At 34.0% G+C, this 24,074-nt stretch overlaps 2 protein-coding genes across 2 annotated transcripts; both read right to left on the minus strand.

Moving 5' to 3' along the window:
* Nucleotides 1-5,136: 5,136 nt before the first annotated feature.
* Nucleotides 5,137-6,879, minus strand: LOC106308599. The gene is made up of 4 exons (XM_013745745.1): nucleotides 6,624-6,879; nucleotides 6,436-6,521; nucleotides 6,025-6,247; nucleotides 5,137-5,774 (listed from the first exon to the last, which is right to left on the minus strand). The coding sequence occupies exons 1-4, from the start codon at nucleotides 6,877-6,879 to the stop codon at nucleotides 5,137-5,139; spliced, it is 1,203 nt and encodes a 400-aa protein (XP_013601199.1).
* Nucleotides 6,880-16,386: 9,507 nt separating this feature from the next.
* On the minus strand, nucleotides 16,387-18,410 carry LOC106310763 (aquaporin NIP3-1). The gene is made up of 4 exons (XM_013747983.1): nucleotides 18,241-18,410; nucleotides 17,530-17,754; nucleotides 16,881-17,161; nucleotides 16,387-16,782 (listed from the first exon to the last, which is right to left on the minus strand). The coding sequence occupies exons 1-4, from the start codon at nucleotides 18,370-18,372 to the stop codon at nucleotides 16,449-16,451; spliced, it is 972 nt and encodes a 323-aa protein (XP_013603437.1). The 5' UTR covers nucleotides 18,373-18,410; the 3' UTR covers nucleotides 16,387-16,448.
* Nucleotides 18,411-24,074: the final 5,664 nt, after the last annotated feature.

Genomic DNA, 24,074 nt, shown 5'->3' on the forward strand with positions numbered 1-24,074 from the left:
TTTTAGTAACGAACGGCTATTCTATTATTTGAACTTTAGGTGGTCTGGGTAACCAGACTGGAATAGAACAACCAATAAAATAAAGTTTTCGGTGGAAAAACCTCTAAGAATTTTGTGTTTCTATCGCGTTCCCTTAACCAAAATACTCGACTTTTTTGCTTCCAGAACATCTCCTCTGCCTTAAGAGCATTAGAAAGTTCCGCCAAAGCTTCTGCTATTTCTTCAGTTGTAGCATCATCATTCGAGTACATATTCTCCACCATCTCTTTAAGCTCCTCTACTTGTTTTGCAGAGTTCACATTATGTTATCTCCTCCATTGACTCGAGGCTTTCTGGAAACTCGCAATATGCTCCATGTTATTTGCATCCGGAGGAAGTTTCGGAGATTTCCATCCCTCGAGTATTACTTGCCTTAGTTCCTCATTATCCAGCCATCTTTTGTCAAATTTGAACTCTTTTGTTTTTCGTACTGGTTTGGAGAGAATGTCTGCTAAGATCGGACGATTATTTGATCCCCATAACCTCATATACTTAACAGTAGAATGAGGAAAATTTTCATGTCAATCTTCATTTTCCACTGCTCTGTCCAAGCGGCATCTAACAGTTGTCCTCCCTGCTCTCTTTCCTATCCATGATAACATGTTTTCAGTGAATGGAAATTCCAACATCCCACCGTCGCTTAGCATTTGCTTGCACGGTACAAATGAACTGTCAGGCCGTTGTCTTCCTCCCTCCTTTTCATTATGACCAGTGTTTTCATTAAAATCTCCTATCATAAACCAAGGTTCAGTTTTTGTTGTTGAAAAACGTGTAAGATGTTCTCAAACTTGATTCGTACATTCTAAAACAGAGTCTCCATAAACAAATGTCATAAACAGTATTGTGAGCTTGTTTACTAATTATAATAAATTTAAGATCATATTGGATATAGTGTGGCCAGAAGTTAAGCCAAACACCTTGTAGCATCATTACTGTGGTGTAGTCTTTCTACTAAGTATCTAGTAAATTTAATAGTTATATTACTTTGTTACATAACTAAAATTAAATGAAAAGCGAAAAAAACCATTCATTTATTGACGCATCACTTTAGTCTCTCATAATTTTTGGTGAGTTTCTAGGAAAAGAAACATCTTCTACTTTTATTCACTATATTTTTATATTTTTAATTCTTTAATAATTTAATAGCTGGGAGTTCATAAGAGACTGTTTCTCATGGAAGACCACTGCTGTTCATGCTCTTAGCTGGTGTTGTACAAAGAGTGAAATATGTACAGTCAAATAAAAATATAATATTAAACTATCCAATTTGGGACAAAAGCGGTTTTTTGATCCATATAAAAAATCATTAACGGCTTTTTGGAAGATTTAATGGCCACCAAAATTAAGAAATCTTATTTGGAAAATTTGGATAGATCGTTTACGGGTTATAATAAATGTAAAATCACATTGGATATATTATGATGTGAAATGTAGTCGTTACAGAACAGATGAAAAATCAGTCAGTCTTGTGTTCTTAATATCCCTCGGTAGTACAAACCCCTGTTCTAGGCGGCCGCGACTCGGAGCTTGCCGGCGGCGAGGAGGTACAATTCGGTGATTAAAATCAGAAGCTAATTAATCGGCCCAATAAGCTAATTAATCGGCCCAGTTCCCTACTAATCGGGTCAACTACCGATTAATCGGCCCAATTAGATATGAAAAAGATCCAGCTTTCTAACTGTAATGATAGTTCAAAGTCCCACAAGAAGCCCGTACCCTTAACTTTTAATTAGTAAGCATGTATGACTATATATATAGCAAGATTTTCACCTCTTTTTTCTTCTCTAACCGATGTGGGACTTTGTCCATCAAGGGTTAATAATGCGAAAATAAATTGTGCACTGAGCAGGCATCGAAGCCGAGTTGCCTAGCGGAAGGACAAGTCACTGAACCACAAGGAGACAGCGAATTCTTTGTACCTGTACCCATATATTATCACATATACACATATGCAGATAATAAAAATACAAAAATTAGGTTCTGCGTACTGCCCGTTTAATCCCCAATTTTTTTCTAACTCGCTAGGCGTGAACCGACTGTCCGACTAACGCCTAGAGTAATTCCGAACAGGGGTACAAACATAAGCCTTATCCATGATTCCGTTGATTCAAGATTTTTTCCAGAGATGTCGATTTACTCAAATTTGGATAATATTTCCTCGATATTAGCGTATGATGACCAAAGTTACTAATAAATATGAATTTTTATTCTTAGTATATTTCGGAAAAGTATAAATGATAAGTTTTCATGAACAAAAACATTTTAATAACCTGATGTGGAATTTGTAACATATTGTTCTTTGGTGGTGAAAATGACGTTTACAACAACCGAGGGGTACACGTTTTTTCGTCCCATCTAGATAAATTTCATCTGAAAGGAGTTCTACCTTATTTTTATTTTAATTTGGCATGTTCCTCATGCAATGAATACAAAGGCAAATGTACTAATACGCAAGGTCATCGTACGCAAAAGTGGCTCAAATATTCTCACCTCCAAGCCTCTCAGTTGTGACTGTGTGCACCATTGAACCAAAATCCTGTATAGAACAGACTGACGGAAAGGTATCCCAACCTCTATAGATTCCACTGTCACAAGAGAAGAAAACAAATTACGTAATAACATCTTGCCTCCAACTAGACTAACCTCCCCGCCCCCACAAGACAATCGTCCAATTGGAAAGGAGCATCAGAACGGTGATATTTTGATTCCGAATAGATGTCATTTAGGGGTACACACTATCAGTTCTGCCCAAGAACAGAGGCAACATAAAGAAAACAAAGTCATAAAAAAGACAGAGGTCCACAACGTGACGAATGGGATACATGCACCTCACACGCTGCCGCTAAAAATATGAAAGAGTAAATTATTCTCCTCTAAAACCCACACACGCTACTTTGAGGACATCCATCATAGACCATAACGTGCGCATAAACTAGAGCTTTCCAAGCAAGAAAACAACACGCCATACCCACCCACGCTCTTTCCGAGCACAACCACCGTAAGGGAAATTAGATGACGCCGAAAAAATATTGCATCAGAGAAGATTTGACGAGGAAGAGGCGGATAGGTCCCTTGTAAGAGATATCAGTGTTGATCACAATAATAAGAACACAAGTAGTTTTTGGGTAGAAAGTAAACCTTTTTTTGTCTTTTTCATTTACTTAAATAGAGAAGTACAAGAAGCAAATAACTAGAGAAACAAAGAGATGGAGTCATTAACTCCTACATTGCAGGCAATGTGGGAAAAGTGGAAAACGTTGCTTAAGAAGCGTTCTCTTATTATCAACTGAAATAAAGAAATAAAAGGAAAGATATATCTTCAATCCTGAAGATATTTACGGTTTTCCTTATGTGGCCTTGTTGATCTTCTTGGTGCCACCTCAGCTTGGACATAAGGATCTTCAAGTATCCTTTATATACTTCCCTCCACGGACAGACCTTGTCCTCAAGGTTCACTGCAAACGTTGGAAAACTGGCTTTGATCTGTTTCTGGTCCTCCCAAGTAGCTTCGGAAATAGGTAGGTCCGTCCACTGAACAAGTATCTCAGCTGACTCCTTGTTTCCTTTCTGAGAGTGTCGGAACTTCAAAATCTTTTTAGGAAACAAACGCAAGAGTCCGGATTCCTTCAAAGATGGTAACTTGACTGAAACAGGTTCATCATTACCAAAACGTTTCTTCAAGAGCTACACATGGAAGACCGGGTGAATGCAAGCCGTTTCGGGGAGCGCTAGGTGATAAGAAACTTTTCCAATTCTTGCTTCGATCTGGAAGGGGCCGAAATATCTGTTGGAGAGCTTCGGGAAGAGCGGCGAAGAACGGTCTTCTCTCTGTAAGGTTGGAGACACAAGAAAACCCAGTCACCGATCTCGTACTCTACATCTCGGCGGTTTGTATCAGCCAACTGCTTCATTATGTTGTTTGAAGCTTCCAAGTGTTGTCGTAGTTTTGTCAACGGCTCGTCGCGATTTTGTAGTTGTTCATCAATTTCACCAACAAGAGTGGAGCCAAGTTCATACCGTGGTAGAGCATGAGGAGGACGACCGTAGAGAGCTTGAAAAGGAGTTGTACCCGTGCTGGAGTGAAAGGTGGTGTTGTACCAGTATTCAGCCCATGGCAAGAAGGAGCTCTAGTGTGTTGGACGTTGTTGAACAAAGCAGTGGAGATACTGTTCAATGCAGCGATTGACGACCTCTGTCTGGCCGTCAGTCTGAGCTTGATAGGCGGTAGACATCTTCAGTGTGGTACCTGACAAGCGCCATAATTCCTTCCAGAAGTGACTTAGAAAAATCGGATCGCGATCACTGACTATCGTACGAGGCATACCGTGTAGCTTGACAATATTGGCAATGAACTGTGATGCAACAATGGAAGAAGTGTAGGGATGAGAGAGTGGGATGAGGTGAGCAGACTTACTTAGACGGTCAACCACAACCCAGATAGAGGTGAAAGCACCGGAGCGAGGCAAGCCACCAACGAAATCCAAGGAGATGTCTTCCCAAAGGTGTTCTGGAACAGGCAGTGGTTGGAGAAGGCCAGCTGGGGACATAGTCTGAGATTTAGCACGTTGACATGTATCGCAACGAGATATATACTCCACCACTGATCGATGAATCGAAGGGCAATAGAAGTGATGCGAGAGCCGCTTGAATGTACGCAGGACACCAGAATGACCAACCAAGGTTTTATCATGATACTCGTGCAAGAGTTGTGTGATGAGCAAGGAACCTGGTGGTATAACCACGCGATTGTTGTAGCAGATGAGGCCATCTTTCCAAGAGTAGGGGTGCCCTGGTTTTTCCTTTGTTGCAGCTCCTATGTAAGTTAGGTACGGGTCTGTTGTAGTCAAAGCACGAAGATCTTCCCACAATGAAGCCTGAGGAACTGAGATTGCTGTCAAGACAAGACTGTCGGGGACGCGAGACAAAGCATCTGCTGCGGAGTTTGTCTTACCAGACTTGTAGATGATCTCATAATCATAACCAACTAGCTTAGACATCCACTTTTGTTGCTCTTGTGTTAGGATCCACTGTTCCAACATGTAACGTAGGCTTCTTTGGTCTACTTGGATCTGAAATTTGCGACCCAACAAGTAAGATCTACACGTACACCAAAATAGCTAACATCTCCCTCGCATATGTGGACCAAGCTTTCTTTGTAACACCTAGTGACCTGCTCATGAAGGCAATTTGCTGACCTGCCTGAGAAAGAACTGCGCCAATGCCTTCTCCTGAAGCATCAGTCTTGATGACGAATGGTTTTGAGAAGTCGGGGAGAGCCAAAGTAGGTGTAGTTGTCATTTCTCTCTTGAGGTTGTTGAAATCTGCATCTGCCTCAGAGCTCCATAAGAATTTACCCTTACGGAGAAGGTTAGTCAAGGGACGAGCGATCAAGCCATAGTCGCGGACGAACTTGCGGTAATAACCTGTCAAGCCAAGGAAGCAGCAAAGTTCTGTAATTGTTGTAGGGAATGGCCAATCAGTCATTGCTCGGACCTTTGACTGAACGACTGTAACACTGGTGTTGGAGATTATGTTTCCCAGATACTCGAGCTCCCGTTTTCCAAATTCGCACTTCTTGAGTTTAACAGAGAGCTTGTGTTGTTGTATCAACCGTAACACCTCGCGTACGTGCTGTAAATTTGCCTCCCAAGTAAGGCTGTAGATGAGGATATCGTCGAAGAAGACGAGGACAAAAACTTCCTCATGAGAGGGCGAAAGATGTCGTTCATGAGAGCCTGAAAGGTTGACGGTGCGTTGCAAAGACCGAACGGCGTAACAAGATATTCAAAATGGCCATGATGCGTACGGAACACCGTTTTATGGATATCAGACGGGCTCATCCGTACCTGGTGAAATCCGGCTGTGAGATCGAGTTTCATGAAATAGGCTGATCCGTGAAGCTCGTCGAGCATGTCCTCCACCGTGGAGATTGAAAATCGATCTTTGATTGTGGCTGAGTTGAGAGCTCTATAATCAGTACAAAACCGCCCGATCCATCTTTCTTCTTGACGAGGAGGACATGAGAGGAGAACGGGCTGGAGCGTGACTGGATTATGCCCGCATTGAGCATCTCTGCGACTTTCCTCTCGATCTCGTCTTTCTGGAAATAGGTGTAACGATATGGGTGGACGTTGATAGGATCAGTACCTTCTTTAAGCGTAATGGTGTGTTCGATGTCGCGGACTGGTGGGAGACCGTGGGGTGTTGTCTGAAAAATTTATGTGAAATAGTCCAAAACTAGTCGCATACCATCATTGAGCTATCGTGGTTCCGATGGGTTCTCCAGTGAGCAGATTGCAAAGAGAAAATGACTTTGTTAGGCTTCCTTTACGATCTCATCTTTGGTGGTGGGCCTGATTTTATTTTGATGAAGCCCAGTAAAGATATGGGTTTTGCCTTCCAAATCCAATTGCAGAGTTTGGGCTTTCCAGTCTGCGAGTACGGGCCCGAGAATTTGTAGCCATTGAATACCAGTACGAGGTCTAGGCCCACCAAGGGTAAAGCATAGAGTGTGACGCTGAATTGTGCGCCGCCGATCTGGATACAAACATTGTCGAACCGTCGTCAACATCGTAGTGGCGTACCGTTTGCTACGTGGATATCAAATGGTTTCGTCGGTGTCTCCTGCAGTTTCAACTCGATGACCATTTTCTCGCTCACGTAATTGTGTGTTGAACCACAGTCGACGAGAGCATGGAGATCGTGGTTGCTGATGATTGCGAGCAGGCGCATCGTCGTAGGAGAATCCCAGCCTGTTAGGGCGTTGAGGGTAATCTCAGGAGTGGTGTCCTCTTCCTCTGTGTCTGCATCGTCGGAGTCATGGTCATCGATGCCTTCCATGATGAAGATCTGTGGATTAGCACATTTATGTCCTGGGGCATACTTTTCGTCGCAGATACAAAAAGTACGCTTTCTTTTCACTTCCTCCCAGCTGAGCTTTCGAGGTGTTTGTGCAGGGCGTGTGGTTGAGGTAATAGCTCTGGAGGGCGAAGCAGAGTAGGAGTGGCTCCGAGGTGTGAAGGTCCGTTTTTGTTACTGCATTTGGTCTTCTTTCATTTGAGCCAAATTGATAACCCCTTCTAGTGTTTTTGGTTGAAACATCCTTACATCGTCTGCAATGTTGGAATGGAGACCGCCGAGGAATGTTCCAACAAGCGCTTCCTCTGACCAGTTCGACACCTTTTTACATAGTCGTTCGAAGGCGCGTTGGTATTCATGGAACGTCCCGGTTTTTTGGATTTTGGAGAGTTCTTCGTGAAAGTTTGTGCTACGAGTCGGCCAAACCGTGTCCACAGTTCTCCTTCAAACGTCTCCCATGTGATAAGATGGTGTTCAAGACCGATTGCTCGTACGGTTGCTTGCCACCACTCATTTGCTTCTTCTGTGAGATGATAAGAAGCAAAGTTGACGCGCTGGTTGCCGGTGATGTCATGGTAAGCGAAATACTGAGTTGCCTTGGTGAGCCATTAAGTTGGGTCTCCATCGCTGAACCGTGAAAGCTCGAGTTTGACACGTCGACGTTGGTCAGGAGGAGCAGGTGCAAAAGGATTGACATCGTTAGTATGGGTGTTGTGTGGTGGGGTAGCATCGCGTGGTGGTGGAATGTAAGATGCGCTGGATCCGGTGTCGCGACTGCTGAGGATCAGCACACGCATTTCCCTCAGGTAGTCGGCCATTGTGCGGTTGAAGGAATCCTCTAATCCCTTATACTTGTCGGTGATGCCGGTTGTCAATTTGAGGAGTTCGTCCTGAACCATGCCCATGCTTGATTCGAGATCCTCAAGTCGTTTGCGGTTGTTTGCCATGGTCTCTTTCCGTATATTTTGAGCCACAAGCCGGTTTTTTTGTGAATTTTTGGTGGTACGGGGCGAAATAATGTTTGAATGGGGGTGGATCGGAAAAAAAAATTTGCTGGGTTTTTGTTGAATGTTGATTCTGGTGAATGCCATCAACAAGGTTATAAATCAAGAGCTTTGATACCACTGATAGGTCCCTTGTAAAAGATATCAATGTTGATCACAATAATAAGAACACAAGTAGTTTTTGGGTAGAAAGTCTACCTCTTTTTGTCTTTTTCATTTACTTAAATAGAGAAGTACAAGAAGCAAATAACAAGAGAAACAAAGAGATGGAGTCATTAACTCCTACATTGCAGGGAATGTGGGAAAAGTTGAGAACGTTGCTTAATAAGCGTTCTCTTATTATCAATTGAAATAAAGAAATAAAAGGAAAGATATATCTTCAATCCTGAAGATACTTATGGTTCTTCTTATGTGGCCTTGCTGATCTTCTTGGTGCCACCTCAGCTTGGACATAAGGATCTTCAAGTATCCTATCAGAGGCGCAGTCCTCTGGCGCCTCCACCACCACCATTAACACAACTAGGTGAGTTCGATGGCACCAAATCTAATCTACAACGATTTTTGAAACAACAACACCGCAACAAAGAAGAATATGGAGAGAGAGAGAGAGAGAGAGAGAGAGAGAGAGAGAGAGAGAGAGAACACATGACGCTAATAAACCGGTTGCCAGAGAGAGGATGATGAGCGTCTACATAGCAAATTCGAATTGTTTAGAGAGAGGGCCGCTATTCATGTGTTAGTGCACTCTCTTATTAGTTAAACAGCCACTAGACATGATTTCATATCTACATATTCTTGATTGAACCATACAAAATTGGTTTCAACGATTACAATATATATTTTTACAGAGATATAAGATGAGTTTTTTTTTTTCTTAATTATGTGAGTTGTTTTACAATGTATGTTGACGTTTTGTTTTCCCCTTGTTCTTTAAACTTTATGATAAGCGGTTTCTACCCTTTGTTGCAAATATTTTATTGAGTCAAAGTATGTGTGAGTTTTTTTTTTCTAATTTCTTTATCGATTTTTCAGGTTTTAATTCAAATTTCAAACAGAAGAATTAAATTGGGTGAAAATGAGAAATTGAGGATGCATAACTGTACATATGCATAAGAAGTTTTAACAATGGATGGAAGGCTTTCTACCAATGGACTAAGTTCAGTTGTGGTCACAAGTTGAGTTAGACTTTCAAGTTTCAATGCAACTGGTTTGAGGTTGATTCAACGGTTATGTTTAAACTTACGCACATTTTACTGAAAATGGTATGTATGCGCCAGTTTAATTCGAGAAAAAAATCAGTTCTCTTTATTTTCAGTTTGGTTTCGCTTGTAATTTCTCTTCGCGTATTTTGACATATATCTTCTATTTTCAGATAATTTTTATGCTACGATATCGTCTGTTACTTTGGTTGGAGAATTGTAAGACCGGGAGGCGATTCTATACTTTGTTCTAGAGAAGAATTATGACTCCATTATTTGATTCCCTTTGATATTATGGATTGTTCAGTGAGTTTCTCGCTTTTGTTATAATTTTTGAGTAGATCCATAGTTAGGATTAGGTTGGTTCGAAAGAATTTTGGATTGTTTAAATTTATTTGTTAGAGAATTATTTACTCGATTTTTCATCTAAGTTGTTCTTAATTATGAAAGTAGACTTAAGAACTAGTTTATGATCTTTTTTTCATGCATCTCTCTTATTAAAACAGAACCATTCTCATGGACCCAACCTTTTTTGTAATTTTTTTTTAATTAATTACACTATTCTATCTCTATAATATTATTACACTATTCTATCTCTATAATATTATTTGAGAAGTCAGTTTCTTACGTGTCGCGCTTACGTCAATTCTTACGAAAGTTATTTACAGAGGTACCCTTTATAAATTAAAAATATTGAATTTCAATACTATTATTCATTTTTTTTTAGTTTCCATTTTACTTATTCCAAATAACATATATAATAAAAAGGAAACATTTATAAAGTTTAAAAACTAATTTAAAAACAAAAATATATGTATATATAATATGATTTCATTAAAAAGGAAAGTTCAAAAAATATTAATATTCTATTTAAAACATACTTTTACGAAAAATATATACTTTCAAAATAATAAAAATACTTTCTTTATATATATATTATTTATATGAAAACAATAATATATTTTTTATATAATGTGATTTCATAAAAACAAATTCACAAAGATAATCCTGATATTAAAAAAATAAATATTATTCATTTTAAAACTTACTTTATACAATAAAAAAATTCAAAGTAATAGAAATATTTTTTTTATAACTATATATTTTCTTAGATGATTGCATAAAATAATTAATAACATAAACCGATTTATATTTAATTGACTAAAATTAGTTAATAATAATTATTATTAAAATGTTGTTTTTCATAATCTTTAGCTGACTATAATATCTTACAATTACAGCCAAAAAACACCCATAAATTATATTTTACTTATATAATATGATTTCACAAAACCAATCACAATTTCAGTGCTAAATTTTAAGAGATATTAAATATGAAACCTAAAAAGATTTTTTATGATAAGCATATTAAATCAAATAATTAAAAAAATATTTTTAAATAGCATATACTTTTAATGAGATATATATTAAACTTTATCATTATTAAAAAATATTTTTTCTTAATATTTTGTTTCTTTTCAATTTTATGTTTTCTTTATGTATGTGGAACTCAATATATCCATAATCAAAATATCCACGCAAATCTAAATTCTAATTTTTAAGATTATTTAAAATAATTTCAGTTTACCCTTCAATAAATCTAAGGCATACAATTATTTAGAAGTTATAAAATATTTTAATTATTGTAAATATTAATATTTGTTAATGAGCTTACAAAAATTTATCACATGTACTTATGTATGTAATTTCCTATTGATCATCTCTTTATTTTCTTATATCTTTTAAAAATCAACATATAATTTTGATAAATATTATGAAAAGTACATGCACAATTATGCGAAAAGTAAAACTAATTTGATTTGACTTAATTATACTTAAGATTTAATTTGAAAGAATATATATGTAACTCAATATACTCACAACATAAAATGACTGGACTAATTCAACTTATATCCAAAATCAAAGATCTAACTACAATAAGAAAATATATATTTATAAAAAGAATCTATTTATTTTATAGAAATTACATGATGGCTCAAAACATATTAATAAATAAAAATAAAATATTAACTAGTTGTTACAATATAGTTTTATATATATGCATGAGACTTTAAAATATTGTCGTTATTTTGATTTATGTAATTCTGAATCAAACACTTCAGTTTATTTCTTATTTAATTCCAAACACAATATATATTACGTTCTACATAATCTTACAGTAATATACTTACATATATAAGAAAATAACCAATCTAAATGCAAATGAGAATTTAATCAAAATTAAATATATTAAAATAAAATATTATAGTTTAATTCAGAGAAATAAATGCAATTCAATATACCCGAGAGATAAACAAATCGATTGATGACCTAAAAACTAACCAAACCGACTAGATATAGCTTATCCAAAATCATATGTATAATTAAAACAATATAAATTATAAATATATATTAAAATTTGATTTAAAATCAAAATTAAATATCAATTAATTATAATATATTAACTTTACAAAGATATATACCCGTGTATGAGTACGAGAGAATAACCTAGTTATATAGTTAAAATTCAATCCTCTAATTATGGAAAATAATGTTATACTACTAAATGTGTTTCCAAACAACATAATAACTAATCTTGTGTCCAAACAATATAAAACATCAGGTACTACCTTTTTAATAACTTCTTATTTGTCTTTTTTTTTAAATTATTTGATTCAAAACTACTCAGATAATTTATAAAAAGTTGAAAATAAGTATAACTATTTTTTCAGGTTTAGGTACAACAAACAAAATAATTTAATATGAAATTTAATAAGTTAATAAATTATTTTGTTTGTATTTTCATAAATAAAAATTTATTTCCTCTAAAATTAATAAATATTAGATTCTTATTCTCAATTTACTTTTATTCTTACATATGCGATATTATGCATGGTTTATGTTGACATCAAATGGTTTTATTCAAATAAAATGTTATTGAATAAATTAACATCAAATAAGTTTATAATTAAAAATTTATTAGCTAAGTATATTTCACAAATTTAATCAAAAAATTAGAAATAATTTATTAGTTCATAAAGAAACGGGTTGAAATAATAATAAAATTAAGTAATATTCTAATAGGAGAGATATAAAATAATATAATTATCTATTAATTTCAGATACACAAAATTTTTTTTTTTAAACATTACTTATCAAAAAATTTAAAATCTATTGATATTGTATATTAAATTTTGTTAAAAATATTCCGTGCTTTTGAGCACAGGTGATAATCTAATTTAAAATTAATGTTTAAACGCCTATAACAAATTAAGATGAGCGAGATAATATTAGCCAACATGAGTTGATTATTATAATTTTTTGAACCTATCAAACTTAATTTTATTGCATGTTTAGATTCTGAGATAAAACCGAAGTTAGTCTTTATCATTATAATACATAGAGTTTAGTATTTCAAGAGAAGGCTAATCTAATTAAGTTGTTTAAGTTTTTTTTTTTTTTTGACATCAAAAGGCTGCTCTATTACTCAAACTAGAGGTGGTCTGGGAATCCAGACCGGAATAGAACAACCAACAAAAACTAGATTTCTATGAAAAGCTCGAGCGGTCTTGACTAATGCGTCTGCTGTCTTGTTATGTGCCCTTGGTACATGAAAGATCTTGAAGTTCGGAAAGCATCCTTGAATAGCTGCTACCTCTGATAACTCCGTGGAGAAGCTTGACCATGCTCTTGGGTCCTTGATCATCGAGATTATGTCCTTACAATCTGTTTCGAAGTTCTGGCATGATATATGTTGACTCATATTCTCCGTTGCCCATATTAGTGCCTCAAGTTCAGAGTGTACTGAAGATAATCTTCTCTGCTTGTTCCTCAACCCTAAGAGTTGTTCCTGCCCAGTTCCATCTAGCCATACCCATCCCAATCCGCTATATTGTGAATCTGCAGTCCAAGAACCATCAACCAGGCAGATATTTTCCAAGCTAACGCCTTGTATATCCCCAATATGTTGTGGTGGGTCTGTATCATCACTTTCATTTCGATTTGCATCGAACCAGGCGTTGCACTCACTCTGGGCATGTCTAATTAGTTCCTCTGACTCACGTGATATTCCTCTAAATAACTTGTCATTCCTTGCTTTCAAAGATACCAGATAATCCATGGGTATGGATCTCTGTCTAAGTCCGGGTCTTCTATTTCACTCTTCCTCCAGAACATATAGTCCAGGTTCATATAGACGCTTGATATTGGGAAAATGCCAGGACACGAAGGTGTGGATGGTAATGTCCATGCTTGCAAAGCAGGAGGGCATTCAAATATAGCATGGTTAACTGATTCATCATCCTCTCCACATCCTGGACAATAATTATCGCAACGCATATGACGCCGTGTCAGATTTCTCGTTACTGCCATATAGCCTGAAACCATTTGCCAAATCAAATGTTGGATCTTTTTGGGGGCCTTGATCTTCTAGGCGTAAGCTTGCAGCTTAGTTATATTGGGCTCAGATACCACTTCCTCGGGAGGTTGATACATTATATTTCTTGCCACCCAATATCCAGATTTCACTATATAAATCTCACTCTTTATATAACCCCAACAATATTTGTCATCTCTATGCATTTGACTTATGGTCAAACTTCGAATAAGGGGAATATCCCCCGGGGCTACAAATTGTTCCAGCATCCTTACATTCCGAACTTTTGGTTTATCCTGGATAAAATCAGATGCTTTCATTTGTGGATGCACCACCGGGACAGCTGGTCTAGCTGGCCTAGCCGGGGTTGTCGGGATCCATGGATCATCCCACACCTGAATTTGATATCCTGAATGTAGCACTCGTCTGATCCCCAATGATAGTAAGACCTTTGCTTCCATTAGGCTAGTCCATATGTAGGAGGGAGATACGGATGATGTTGTACGCAAGATTGAACAAGTACGATGTTATCTTCCACGAAGAACCCTTGCAAGCAGTGAGTCTGGGAATTGTATCAGTATCCACAATTGTTTGGCTAACAGTGCTTGATTAAATTCATGAATCAGTCTGAATCCAATTACTCCTTCTTCTTCTGAAGAAACATAACTTCTCCCATTTTACCCAGTGCATCCTTCTGTTTGATGGATTCGAGCTCCACCAAAACCGTGCGATAGTACTTGCTAATTTTTCACAGATTTCCAGGGGAAGTAGAAAGCTTGACATAACATATGTTGGTAGTGCCAAGGCTATGGCTTTAATAAGAATTTCCTTTCCGCCCTTTGTCAGCCATCTACCCGACCATCCATTGATCAAGCTTTTCTTTAAGGAACGCAAATAGCTTACACTTAGAGCCACTAATTTCCTCTGGAATACCTAGGTAGGTTCTCATTCCGCCCTCATTCTCAATATCCAGTACCTCTTTGATCTGGTGTCTTATATCTATTGGGACCCTCTTTCCAAAGAGTAGGGAAGACTTATCAAAATTGATGCATTGCCCTGAAGTTTTCCCATACACCTTTAATGCTTTCATGACCTTATTGCATTCACATTTACGGGACTCCACCTTACAAAAAAAGAAGCTGTCATCAGCAAATAACAAGTGGGACACCGATGGGTAAGCTCTCGCTATGCGCATCCCGGTAATCTTTCATTGGTTTTCTGCATGATTAAGAAAGCTAACGAGCGCTTCCGTGCACAAGATGAAAATGAAAGGAGACAAAGGATCTCCTTGTCGCAATTCCCTATGTGGGACAATATCCCCTCTGGATTGGCCTTCATTAGGACCTGGTATTTGACTGACGAGACACATCGCATAATCCATTAAGTTCAAAAATGGTACTTAATACATTCTATATTTAGCGGTTGTTTCATGATGTGTATTTCATGAAAATTACTCGTTTTCTAATGCTTTTTAATCCATAAGTTTTAATCGTATTTATTTTCTGCCTTTAATTTCCTGCGAATTGAAAATAACAAAATCATCTTTACGACTTGATTCTGCTCTTTTCTTACATAATCGTAAATTAAAATTGGTTTTAATGGATTCAAACTTTAAACATTGAGGCGTACTCCTGTGTATTTGCAATTTATTTTAGTGATGGAAATCTGATCACATCAGTTTATAGATGTCAAACTCGATTCAGAATGGTTTTTCTAATTTTTAATCTTAGCGTTTTAAAACGGGGTTCACTATTCTAATATTGTCAGATTAGCTTTGAGTAATAACATAGACTAATTTTTTTTTTGTCGTCTAACATAGACTAATTATTGGGCTTTGTCTCGGTAACCTAAGGCTTAATATTTGTAAAACGGTTCAGTGTCATATATACTCAGTTTTTTCTGGGTACTAATGTTAGGTGGGTGTATTGAATTTAGAAGTTGAATTTGAAGGAGTCGGAGTTTCCACTAAACTCTTGTATTATTTAATTTTGGTGGATTTTGTGGTAATTATATTTGAAAGGAATTTAAAGGAAAATTTACCAAAAATGTAAAAATAAAAACAATTATTTGTCTTTAGGAAGGAATTTTAAGATAATTCTTTTTATTTTTATTTATCAGATATATAGGTTAGAACCTTATAGTAAAAATATAAATTTCATTATAAATTTAAAATGCATTATCATTTTGAAATGAAAAAAATATATCATTTATCGTAATTTATGTGTTTTTGTATGAAACTGTGTTTTCCCTACATGGCTATATATTCATATAGTGATACATAATTAGTTCGATTAGTATTATTTTTTACATTGTTCTAAAAGTTTGTTATAATGGCTAATCAAGCATAAACAAAATGACGTTTTCTAAAAAAATAGTTTAGACGTCCACCTAATTAATAATCATATTTACAACACCTAATTAGTGCTTGTGAATTTTTTCAACATTTATTTTAGTCAAATTTTTATTATATTTTTCCTTCGTGTAAAATGATTAGTTCCCAAAGTTTAAAGGAATTTATTTCTATTACATTTATGTGAATTTTTTTAAAATATAAAACAACAGAATTAGACAGATGCATTTAAAATCTTTATCAAATTCTTTAAAATTTATTATTTATAGCTTTACTTGAATTCTTTTAGAATCAGTTAAATTCTTTAATCCAGTACCACCTTCTTAATGTTAAGAATATATACTCAAGCTACTAGGTCAAAACACAAAATGTATTGTTAACTTGAAAAAAAGTCAAAAGAATACACACATTTAACAAGATTGTTTTATTGATACATTTAAATTTCGAAATAAATACTTTACGAAGTACAGTTTTTATTTTAAACATTTGTATATCATAGAAAATATTTAACAGACTTTGAAACTTTTTTTCAACAAAGCTTTGTTTTTGTACGTGCAACTGTGAACTAAATTTTGAAAGTATAAAGCACGATAGATTCATGTTGTGAATAGTACATAGATATTTTATGGCAACTTGCATGTGACATTTCTTTTGTCGTTGATATCAGTGGGCGATGAACATATGAATTCTTTCCGGTTAGCCTGGTTGACCACTTGAAGAACACAAATCTCGTCTTGAGATGCTTCTTGGCGATCTCTCGAAGGAATTTTATTGCAATTTGGACGTATTATCTCACCATATGATTTTTTTGTAGACCGTAACATATCATAAGTCCACGCACCTGTTAATGCTCCAATAACCGGTGAAACAATGTACAACCATAAATCCTTATAGCATCCCCATATAAGTGCAGGCCCTAAGCTTCTTGCTGGGTTCATTGATGCTCCGGAGATTGGCCTAATCAATTTATCAAAATATAGAATTTTACTGCATATTTTTTATAAAACAAAAATAATAACTTTGTAAACAATATTTTAATGGCTTGGATTAACTACCCGCAGAACAGGATGTCGAGTACAACTGTTGCGCCAATAGCAATGCCTGCGAATGATCCATTGGCTCGTTTATCAGTAGCTACAGCCGAGATAACGAACATCAAGTTGAAAGTAGTGATGAACTCCATTACAAACGTCGCCGTGTTGGAACTTGACGGGTATGTTCCCACATAAACATCGCCTTTGAGGCTACAAACGTTGTCGTCCAGATGGAACACAAGTCGTAGAGCCTCAGCAGCTAAAGTTGAGCCGAGAAGTTGTGCGGCTATATAGCCCGGAACCTATATAAAGAGACCAATCAAAACTTATTATACATAGAATTTATGGCTTAGGTTGGTATTACGATATTCATGAAAATGAAAGAGAAAATTGTGGGGTGGAATATGACTATATGAGATACCGTTTGATTTGATTATAAATTTGCGAAAGATTTTTCCTTTGGATTTTAATTTTTGATATTGCAATATCATCAAATGGGTGGATAAAAATGTGATCATGCACAATGTATGATGTAAATCACGAAATATATCTTGCATTCCGTGATCGGCATGCATATGTCATACAAAAGTCTATACTATTTGGTGAATGGGTACAACTGTAACACTAAAAAATAATAACTGAATTAGTTGATACTAGTATATGTGGTTACCTGTTTAAACGGGAACTTTCTAGAAGAGGCAAATGCAATGGAAACAGCAGGGTTGAAATGTGCACCAGAGACATGACCAATTGAGTAGATCATAACCATTACGGTTAATCCCCATACCAAAGCTATACCAGGAAGTGTCACCGCTTTACCGTACGTATCATTTACCACGATAGCCGCGCAGCCAGCAAATATGAGAGAGAATGTCCCCACGAACTCGCCAATCAACTAGAATATATAGTTGACAACAATACGATTTCAGCTGAAGCTATGTTATTAATATATATATATATATATATATATATATATATATATAAGAAATTAATTCTAACACTTAATTTATCTACATATTCCTATCAATTAAAGGAAAAAGATTCACACGGATCTTTTTCTTAGCTCGAACGTCATAATCTTTTTTTTTTTCAAATAAAATAATCAATACAACTACCGTAAAAATCTTTAAGAAAACTAATATTTTAAACTACGTTTTATTTTGTTATAGAAACAAAACTATACCAGACCGATCCATTATAAATGTAATTCGGTTTGGTTATTATACTTCATAAATTTGAAAAACTCAAAGGCCAAAAACTCAAACCAACGTCGAAACTGAATAGGCATATGCTAATCTTGAATCAAACTAATTACTATCAATATGTCTCTATTACGTTTGGAAAACATCTATTACAATAAAAATGCAACTAATATCATTACCTTTTGAACGAAAGATACGGATACAAGGGGACGGGAAATACCCGGTGATCGGGAATCACCTCCTGATCCACCGTCTTCGATGTCGAAGGTGACAGTTTGTGTTTGTGGAGTAGTATCAGAGATCTCAGCCATAAATGAAAGCTCTTTCTCCAAAAATGTTTATAGTTTGCTCATCTGAAAACTCAAATAGTCAACCCTAGTTTGTACTCGTTTATAAGCAAATAGAAAGTTGACTTTATATATTATAGTATTATATAGCACTTGTTGACAATTCTTTTTAGAATGCAGCTAAATTTGGATAGTTAATAACACTTGAATAGAAGAAATGAGAAAAAAAAGATAGAAGAAAGTAGTGACCAGCATTATTAAAGAATATCATTATAGAGGGCGGACCTAGATGGGGACGAGGTATGGCAAGTGCACTGGCGGAGACAGGTTGAGGAGATGGGGTCAATCAACCATATGATTTTTAAAAAAAATTGTACTTGTCTTTTGAAAAGAAAATTTGGTAAAACATTATATAGGTTATATTGACCAAGTAATCTTTGCTGGAAAAAATTGAACCCATGATTTTTAGACAAGTAAATGTTTTCTTCTTTTTTTGGCTAATGATTTTTCTTGACATAATCATTTAGTTATTAATTTGTTCTCCATCTTATTTTTATTATTTTTCAACATTCAAACACTTAATTTATAAAAAAATATATTTGGATAAATAAAAATATCCTAATTATATAGTTAATAATAACATAGCTTATATTTTAAAGTTGACACCAATAAATATCTCATAAATAGTCGTCTTTTAGTTTTTATTCTCGGAATAGTCCTAAAAGTTTAAAGTTGCCAAATTATGTTTTATTAAAGAGATAAATGATATTTATATCCTCATTTATAATTTTATTTAATTATTTATTAAATATATTAAAAAAATATATTTAAAATAGAAATAATAAAATCAAAAATATTTTTTTCGCAAGCCTTTTTCCAAAGTTTTTAGGAACGTTTTTCTTTTAAAATGGTTTATGAAAACATTCCTAAATATGTATGATATCTTCCTGAATCTGTAAAAAAAAAATCTAAAATTCAGGAATACATCCATAACGTGTGATAAAATGTCTTGAATGTAACTTGTATGTATATTTAAGAAGGTCTTCCTAAATATGTACATCTTCATGAACTCGACTTATATGCATATTTTGGAAAATATTACTGAATATATATGATACTTATAATATTTTTAAATAATTTTTACGAAATTTTTTTAATATTTATAATTATTTCATAAAATTTTGATATCAAATTCAGAGAAATATTCCTAAAAATTTAGGAAAATGTTATACATATTCTAGAATATCTAACTAAATATACATATGATTAAAATTCAGTAAGATATTCATATATATATATATATATATATATATATATTTATGAAGATTTTCCTAGTATATTGAAATTTTCGAAACAATTATAGATTATCGAAGATAATTCACATTTAAGAATATATTGTTAACTACACATTTATGAGGATATTATACTTATTTATAAATATCTTCCAAAATTTTAGAAAGACAGTATAATATTCATTCAGTAATTTTATCTTAAATATGCATTTAACTTAAATTCATGAAGATATCATACAAATTCTAGTCTTCATAAACTTGTTTAAGAAGAAAAAACTTTTCCAAAAAAAATTTTGAACAAAAAATTTGAAATGTTTTTTTTCAGTTTTTTTTCTTTTTTAAATTTTACCTTAATTTTTTTAAATATATATATCTTTAATATATATATATCTATGCAATAGTTATAATTGTAATTTACCCCTTTAATAAAACCTAATTCGGTCATTTTAAATCTTATGAGATAGTTTAGGAACAAAAACATATTTTGATGTCATTTCTCTAAATTTTATCATAGCTGCTTCCGCTAGACAAGTGATAAATAAGTTTTAAATATTTTTAGTTTTTATTGTTTTTGGTAAAATTCAGAAAATAATGAAATCTTCATATATGTTTCCCCTGTTATTTTGTTATTTAATATACATGAATTTGTAACTTTGTGTGTTGCATGGATTTAAATTTTGAAATATTAATAATATAAACTATTAACTGTAAATATTATTATATATATTTAAAAAAAAATTGAATAAACATTAATATAAACTTAAAATTATTTTACCAAATAAGATACAACATATATTTTATTTGTATGAAAAAGAAATAAACCAATAGGTGACACGGAAACAAATTCTATTAAAAACCTTCGAGGCATGACCTTATTCCACAACTCTTTATCTTGAAGAGAATTGCGTCTATATCCAGATTACGTGAAAATGTTTTTTCTTAGAAAATCTTATCGTTGACCATTGACCTAATTGTACATAATTAAAAACTCAATACCACTTCAACATTCTATATAAACATAACAAATTAAAAAAACATCAAATAGAAGTGTACAAATATAATATTTGTGTCGCAAATCGTAGAATGTGTGTAGGAAAGTTTTGACTAAATCATCATAAATGTCTTTATCTCATCTCACTAGTAATATTTTAAGATCAAAAAAATTAATATTTCTTTTTTTTAAGGAATCTTTCATTTCATACATTTTAATGAGCTATAAAAGATATAAATTTATTTTCTTATTTTTGGGCAATATTTGTTGAAAGTAATTTTAGTCTGATCATAGTTTTGGTTCTATACAATAACACTTACTAGATCCGCCTATTCATTAATCATCGTTGATTTATTTATTTTCGTTAGAACATTGAATTTATGGTTCTTTGATTAAGAAAACGACTAAGAGTAAAGTAATACAATATAGATCGCCCAAAACTTTAAGAGAATGTAGAGTTGTGGTGTAGTACCCGGGTTTGTGGTACTAGATTAAGTGTAATTGATATAAGAATTTATTTAGTTATCTATGACCCAAATTGTATTTATCTTTTCGGTTAACCATTTAGAGAGAATTCCATAATTAAAGGTGGTTAAACTAGAACAATAAAAAAATGGATAACCTATAAAGAATCTGGTGTAATCTGGTCAATCTTGGTATTGTGTGAGTGAGGATAAAGCACAAAGAAGGTTACGTCGTGTTTCCAGAATTAGTATATCAAGTCTACCGAGATTTTTTAATAATACAACAGACGTCGAATGAGAGTGAAGCTCACGGACCGAGAGTAGGTGGGGGCCCATGAATGTTGGTGGGTCAGAGCGTTACAATTAGTATCAGAACCAAAAATTGATTAGTGTATGGAGTCTAGTGGACTCACACCATTGGAGGGTCACAATCCAAATATGGAACAAGGACGTTGCACTCTGTTAGTATGGGTGAATGTAGTAACCCGAGTTTGTGGTAGTAGATTAGGTGAAAATAGTTTATAATAATTGATTTGGCAATATATGTAACAAAAATGCACTTACTTTTTTATGTTAACCATCTGGAGAGAATTCTAGAGGTAGGCATGCTTGAGCTGGAGCAACTATAATTTGTGAAGCTATGGCAGATTATAATCTTTGGATATGGAATGCATATTTCGGAATGTCATGCACTAATAACGATATCAATGTGTTAGACTATTCTCAAATTTTCTACAATCTTGCTCAAGGTATTGCTCCTTGTGCTCATATTTTATTCAAGGAAATAATACTACATAGGGTTGCTATTTAGCGGATGGTATTTATCCGAAATGGTCGACCATAGTGCAAACTATTCAAAGGCCAAGTAACAAATTTTTTTTTTTTGTAACGCAACAACAATCATGCAAAAAAAATGTTGAACGTGCATTTGGAGTTCTACAGTTGTATTTCACTATTGTGAAAGGACGTGTTTGTTTTTGTAAAAGGAGTGGAACTTCTCTTCTAACTTCAATAGTTGAATTGAGTTTTCACGTTTATCCTCAGTTATCATGTTATGTAAAATTATACATGTAGTCACGATAGAACGAAATAGTCGACCATAGTGAAAATTCATGTCCATCATGACTACATGTACAATTTTACATAACATGATAATTGAGGATGAGCGTTAACTTGATGCATCAACTAAATTTGGAACAGAAACTCAACTTTTTTTCCAAAATTGAACAGGTCCTTTCACAATAGCAAAAAGCGACTGTAGAATTCCATATGCACGTTCAACATCTTTCATGCATGCTATTGTTGCGTTGAAAAATATTTATTTTTGACCCCTTGGCTCTTTAATAGTTTGCAATATGGCTGACCATTTCGGATAAATACCAACCGCTAAATTGTAACACGTATAATATTATTCTCCTTGAATAAAATAATGAGTATGAGGAGTAACACCATGAGCAAAATTTGAGAAATAATGAGAAGAGTCCGTGGCATTACGAAATATGCATGCCATAACCAAAGATCATAATTTTCCATAACTTCAACAAGTATAGTTGGTGATCCACTACGACATGCATTTGTCCTGCCTAAGCGGTAGGAAAATTCTTCCACTTCCAGTTAATGCAATATAACAATCATCTCTAGAAATCCCCGTTTTACACCAATATAAAGAAGTCTAGCAATATCACTAGACACTGGTGGCCGTAGGTGTTTTTATGAAATTATTTTGACGATGGCTCGACAAATTTTTTTCATACTTTCCATTGTCGTTGATTCGCCTAGTTTTACTCATTCATCTGCGGCATATGTAGGAAGACCATATGCTAGCATTCATACTTTTTAGGAGAAGATAATCCAAGTCTACACATTGTATCTCTCTGTTGTGTGAAGTAGTTGTCATAACTTTCAGCTGCATCTATAATACAAAAGAATAAAGATTATGACATACAATATCTTTTGCGAAACATATTGTCATTGTCAGTCAGAGTCTCCAAAACATAATTATTAAATAGTCAAAAATGTGCGCTCTCTCGATGAAGGTGGATGAAATAATTCTTTGGGACTGAACCACCATGAATAACCAAATTCTTTATTGATTGAGAAGATATTGAATGACCAAATTGTTGTTTGAAATAGCAAGATGTTAGGCTTCTTTTTAGTTGTCGATGTTATAAAGGATATCCATACCTTCATCATCATCGGAAGAGGATGATAAACCAAGAAGATTTGCTATTCTTAAAAAAAATAAAAATTCATTTTGAGAAAGAATATGTAGGGAAAACAATATGGAATTCTGGTTCTTAATATTATTTTTGGTGATATTTATGGAATTTTAGTTATCTCTTTAATAGTGCTTTAAAAATATATTTATCTAATTGTGACTGACTTTGCATGGCATATAAACTATGTTTTGAAAAATTCAAAAACTTACGTTAATGGTTAAAATATTTTGACTGACTTTGCATGACATAGAAACCATGTATTGTAAGACATTTTGATTGACTCTGAGTTTGAATATATTTTGAGCTTTGCATGCTAAAGAAATCACTTTTTGAAAAGCCAACAAAATTTATTCATAAGCATTTATTTTTTGCATGACATAGAAAATGATCTTATGACCTTTGCATGACATAGAAATCACATTTTGAAAAGCCAAACAAATTTTATTCACAAATGCATGACATAGAAAAAGATCTTTTGACTTTTGCATGGCATATAAATAACATTTTAAAAACCAACATAATTTAACGTATTGGAAATCAATAAAATTAAAATTATATGCATCTATAAATATTGGTGGTTTCTATATAAACTATTTTAAAATATTTACACTCTAGCAAGATAAATTTTTTTATGTCAAGTTTAACAATGGAAATTTCTCAAGATCCAATTAAAGGTGCATAACAGTTATCTGATATTTTTTGTTCTCGTGTGTTGGTGCAAAAAGAAGAAGAAGACTTAGTTTGAGTATATAAAAAGATC

Source organism: Brassica oleracea, chromosome C8, assembly GCF_000695525.1.
Source record: "Brassica oleracea var. oleracea cultivar TO1000 chromosome C8, BOL, whole genome shotgun sequence".
NCBI lineage: Eukaryota > Viridiplantae > Streptophyta > Magnoliopsida > Brassicales > Brassicaceae > Brassica > Brassica oleracea.

Coding starts and splice junctions, on each gene's coding strand:
- LOC106310763 (XM_013747983.1), bottom strand. CDS start 18,372: ATGGCTGAGATCTCTGATACTACTCCACAAACACAAACTGTCACCTTC. Junction 17,162..17,529: donor GAAAGTTCCCGTTTAAACAG/GTAACCACATAT, acceptor CTCTTTATATAG/GTTCCGGGCTATATAGCCGC. Junction 16,783..16,880: donor CTCGACATCCTGTTCTGCGG/GTAGTTAATCCA, acceptor TAAATTGATTAG/GCCAATCTCCGGAGCATCAA.
- LOC106308599 (XM_013745745.1), bottom strand. CDS start 6,879: ATGGAAGGCATCGATGACCATGACTCCGACGATGCAGACACAGAGGAA. Junction 6,522..6,623: donor TGATATCCACGTAGCAAACG/GTACGCCACTAC, acceptor TGGTGGGCCTAG/ACCTCGTACTGGTATTCAAT. Junction 5,775..6,024: donor GAAGAAAGATGGATCGGGCG/GTTTTGTACTGA, acceptor TCAACCTTTCAG/GCTCTCATGAACGACATCTT.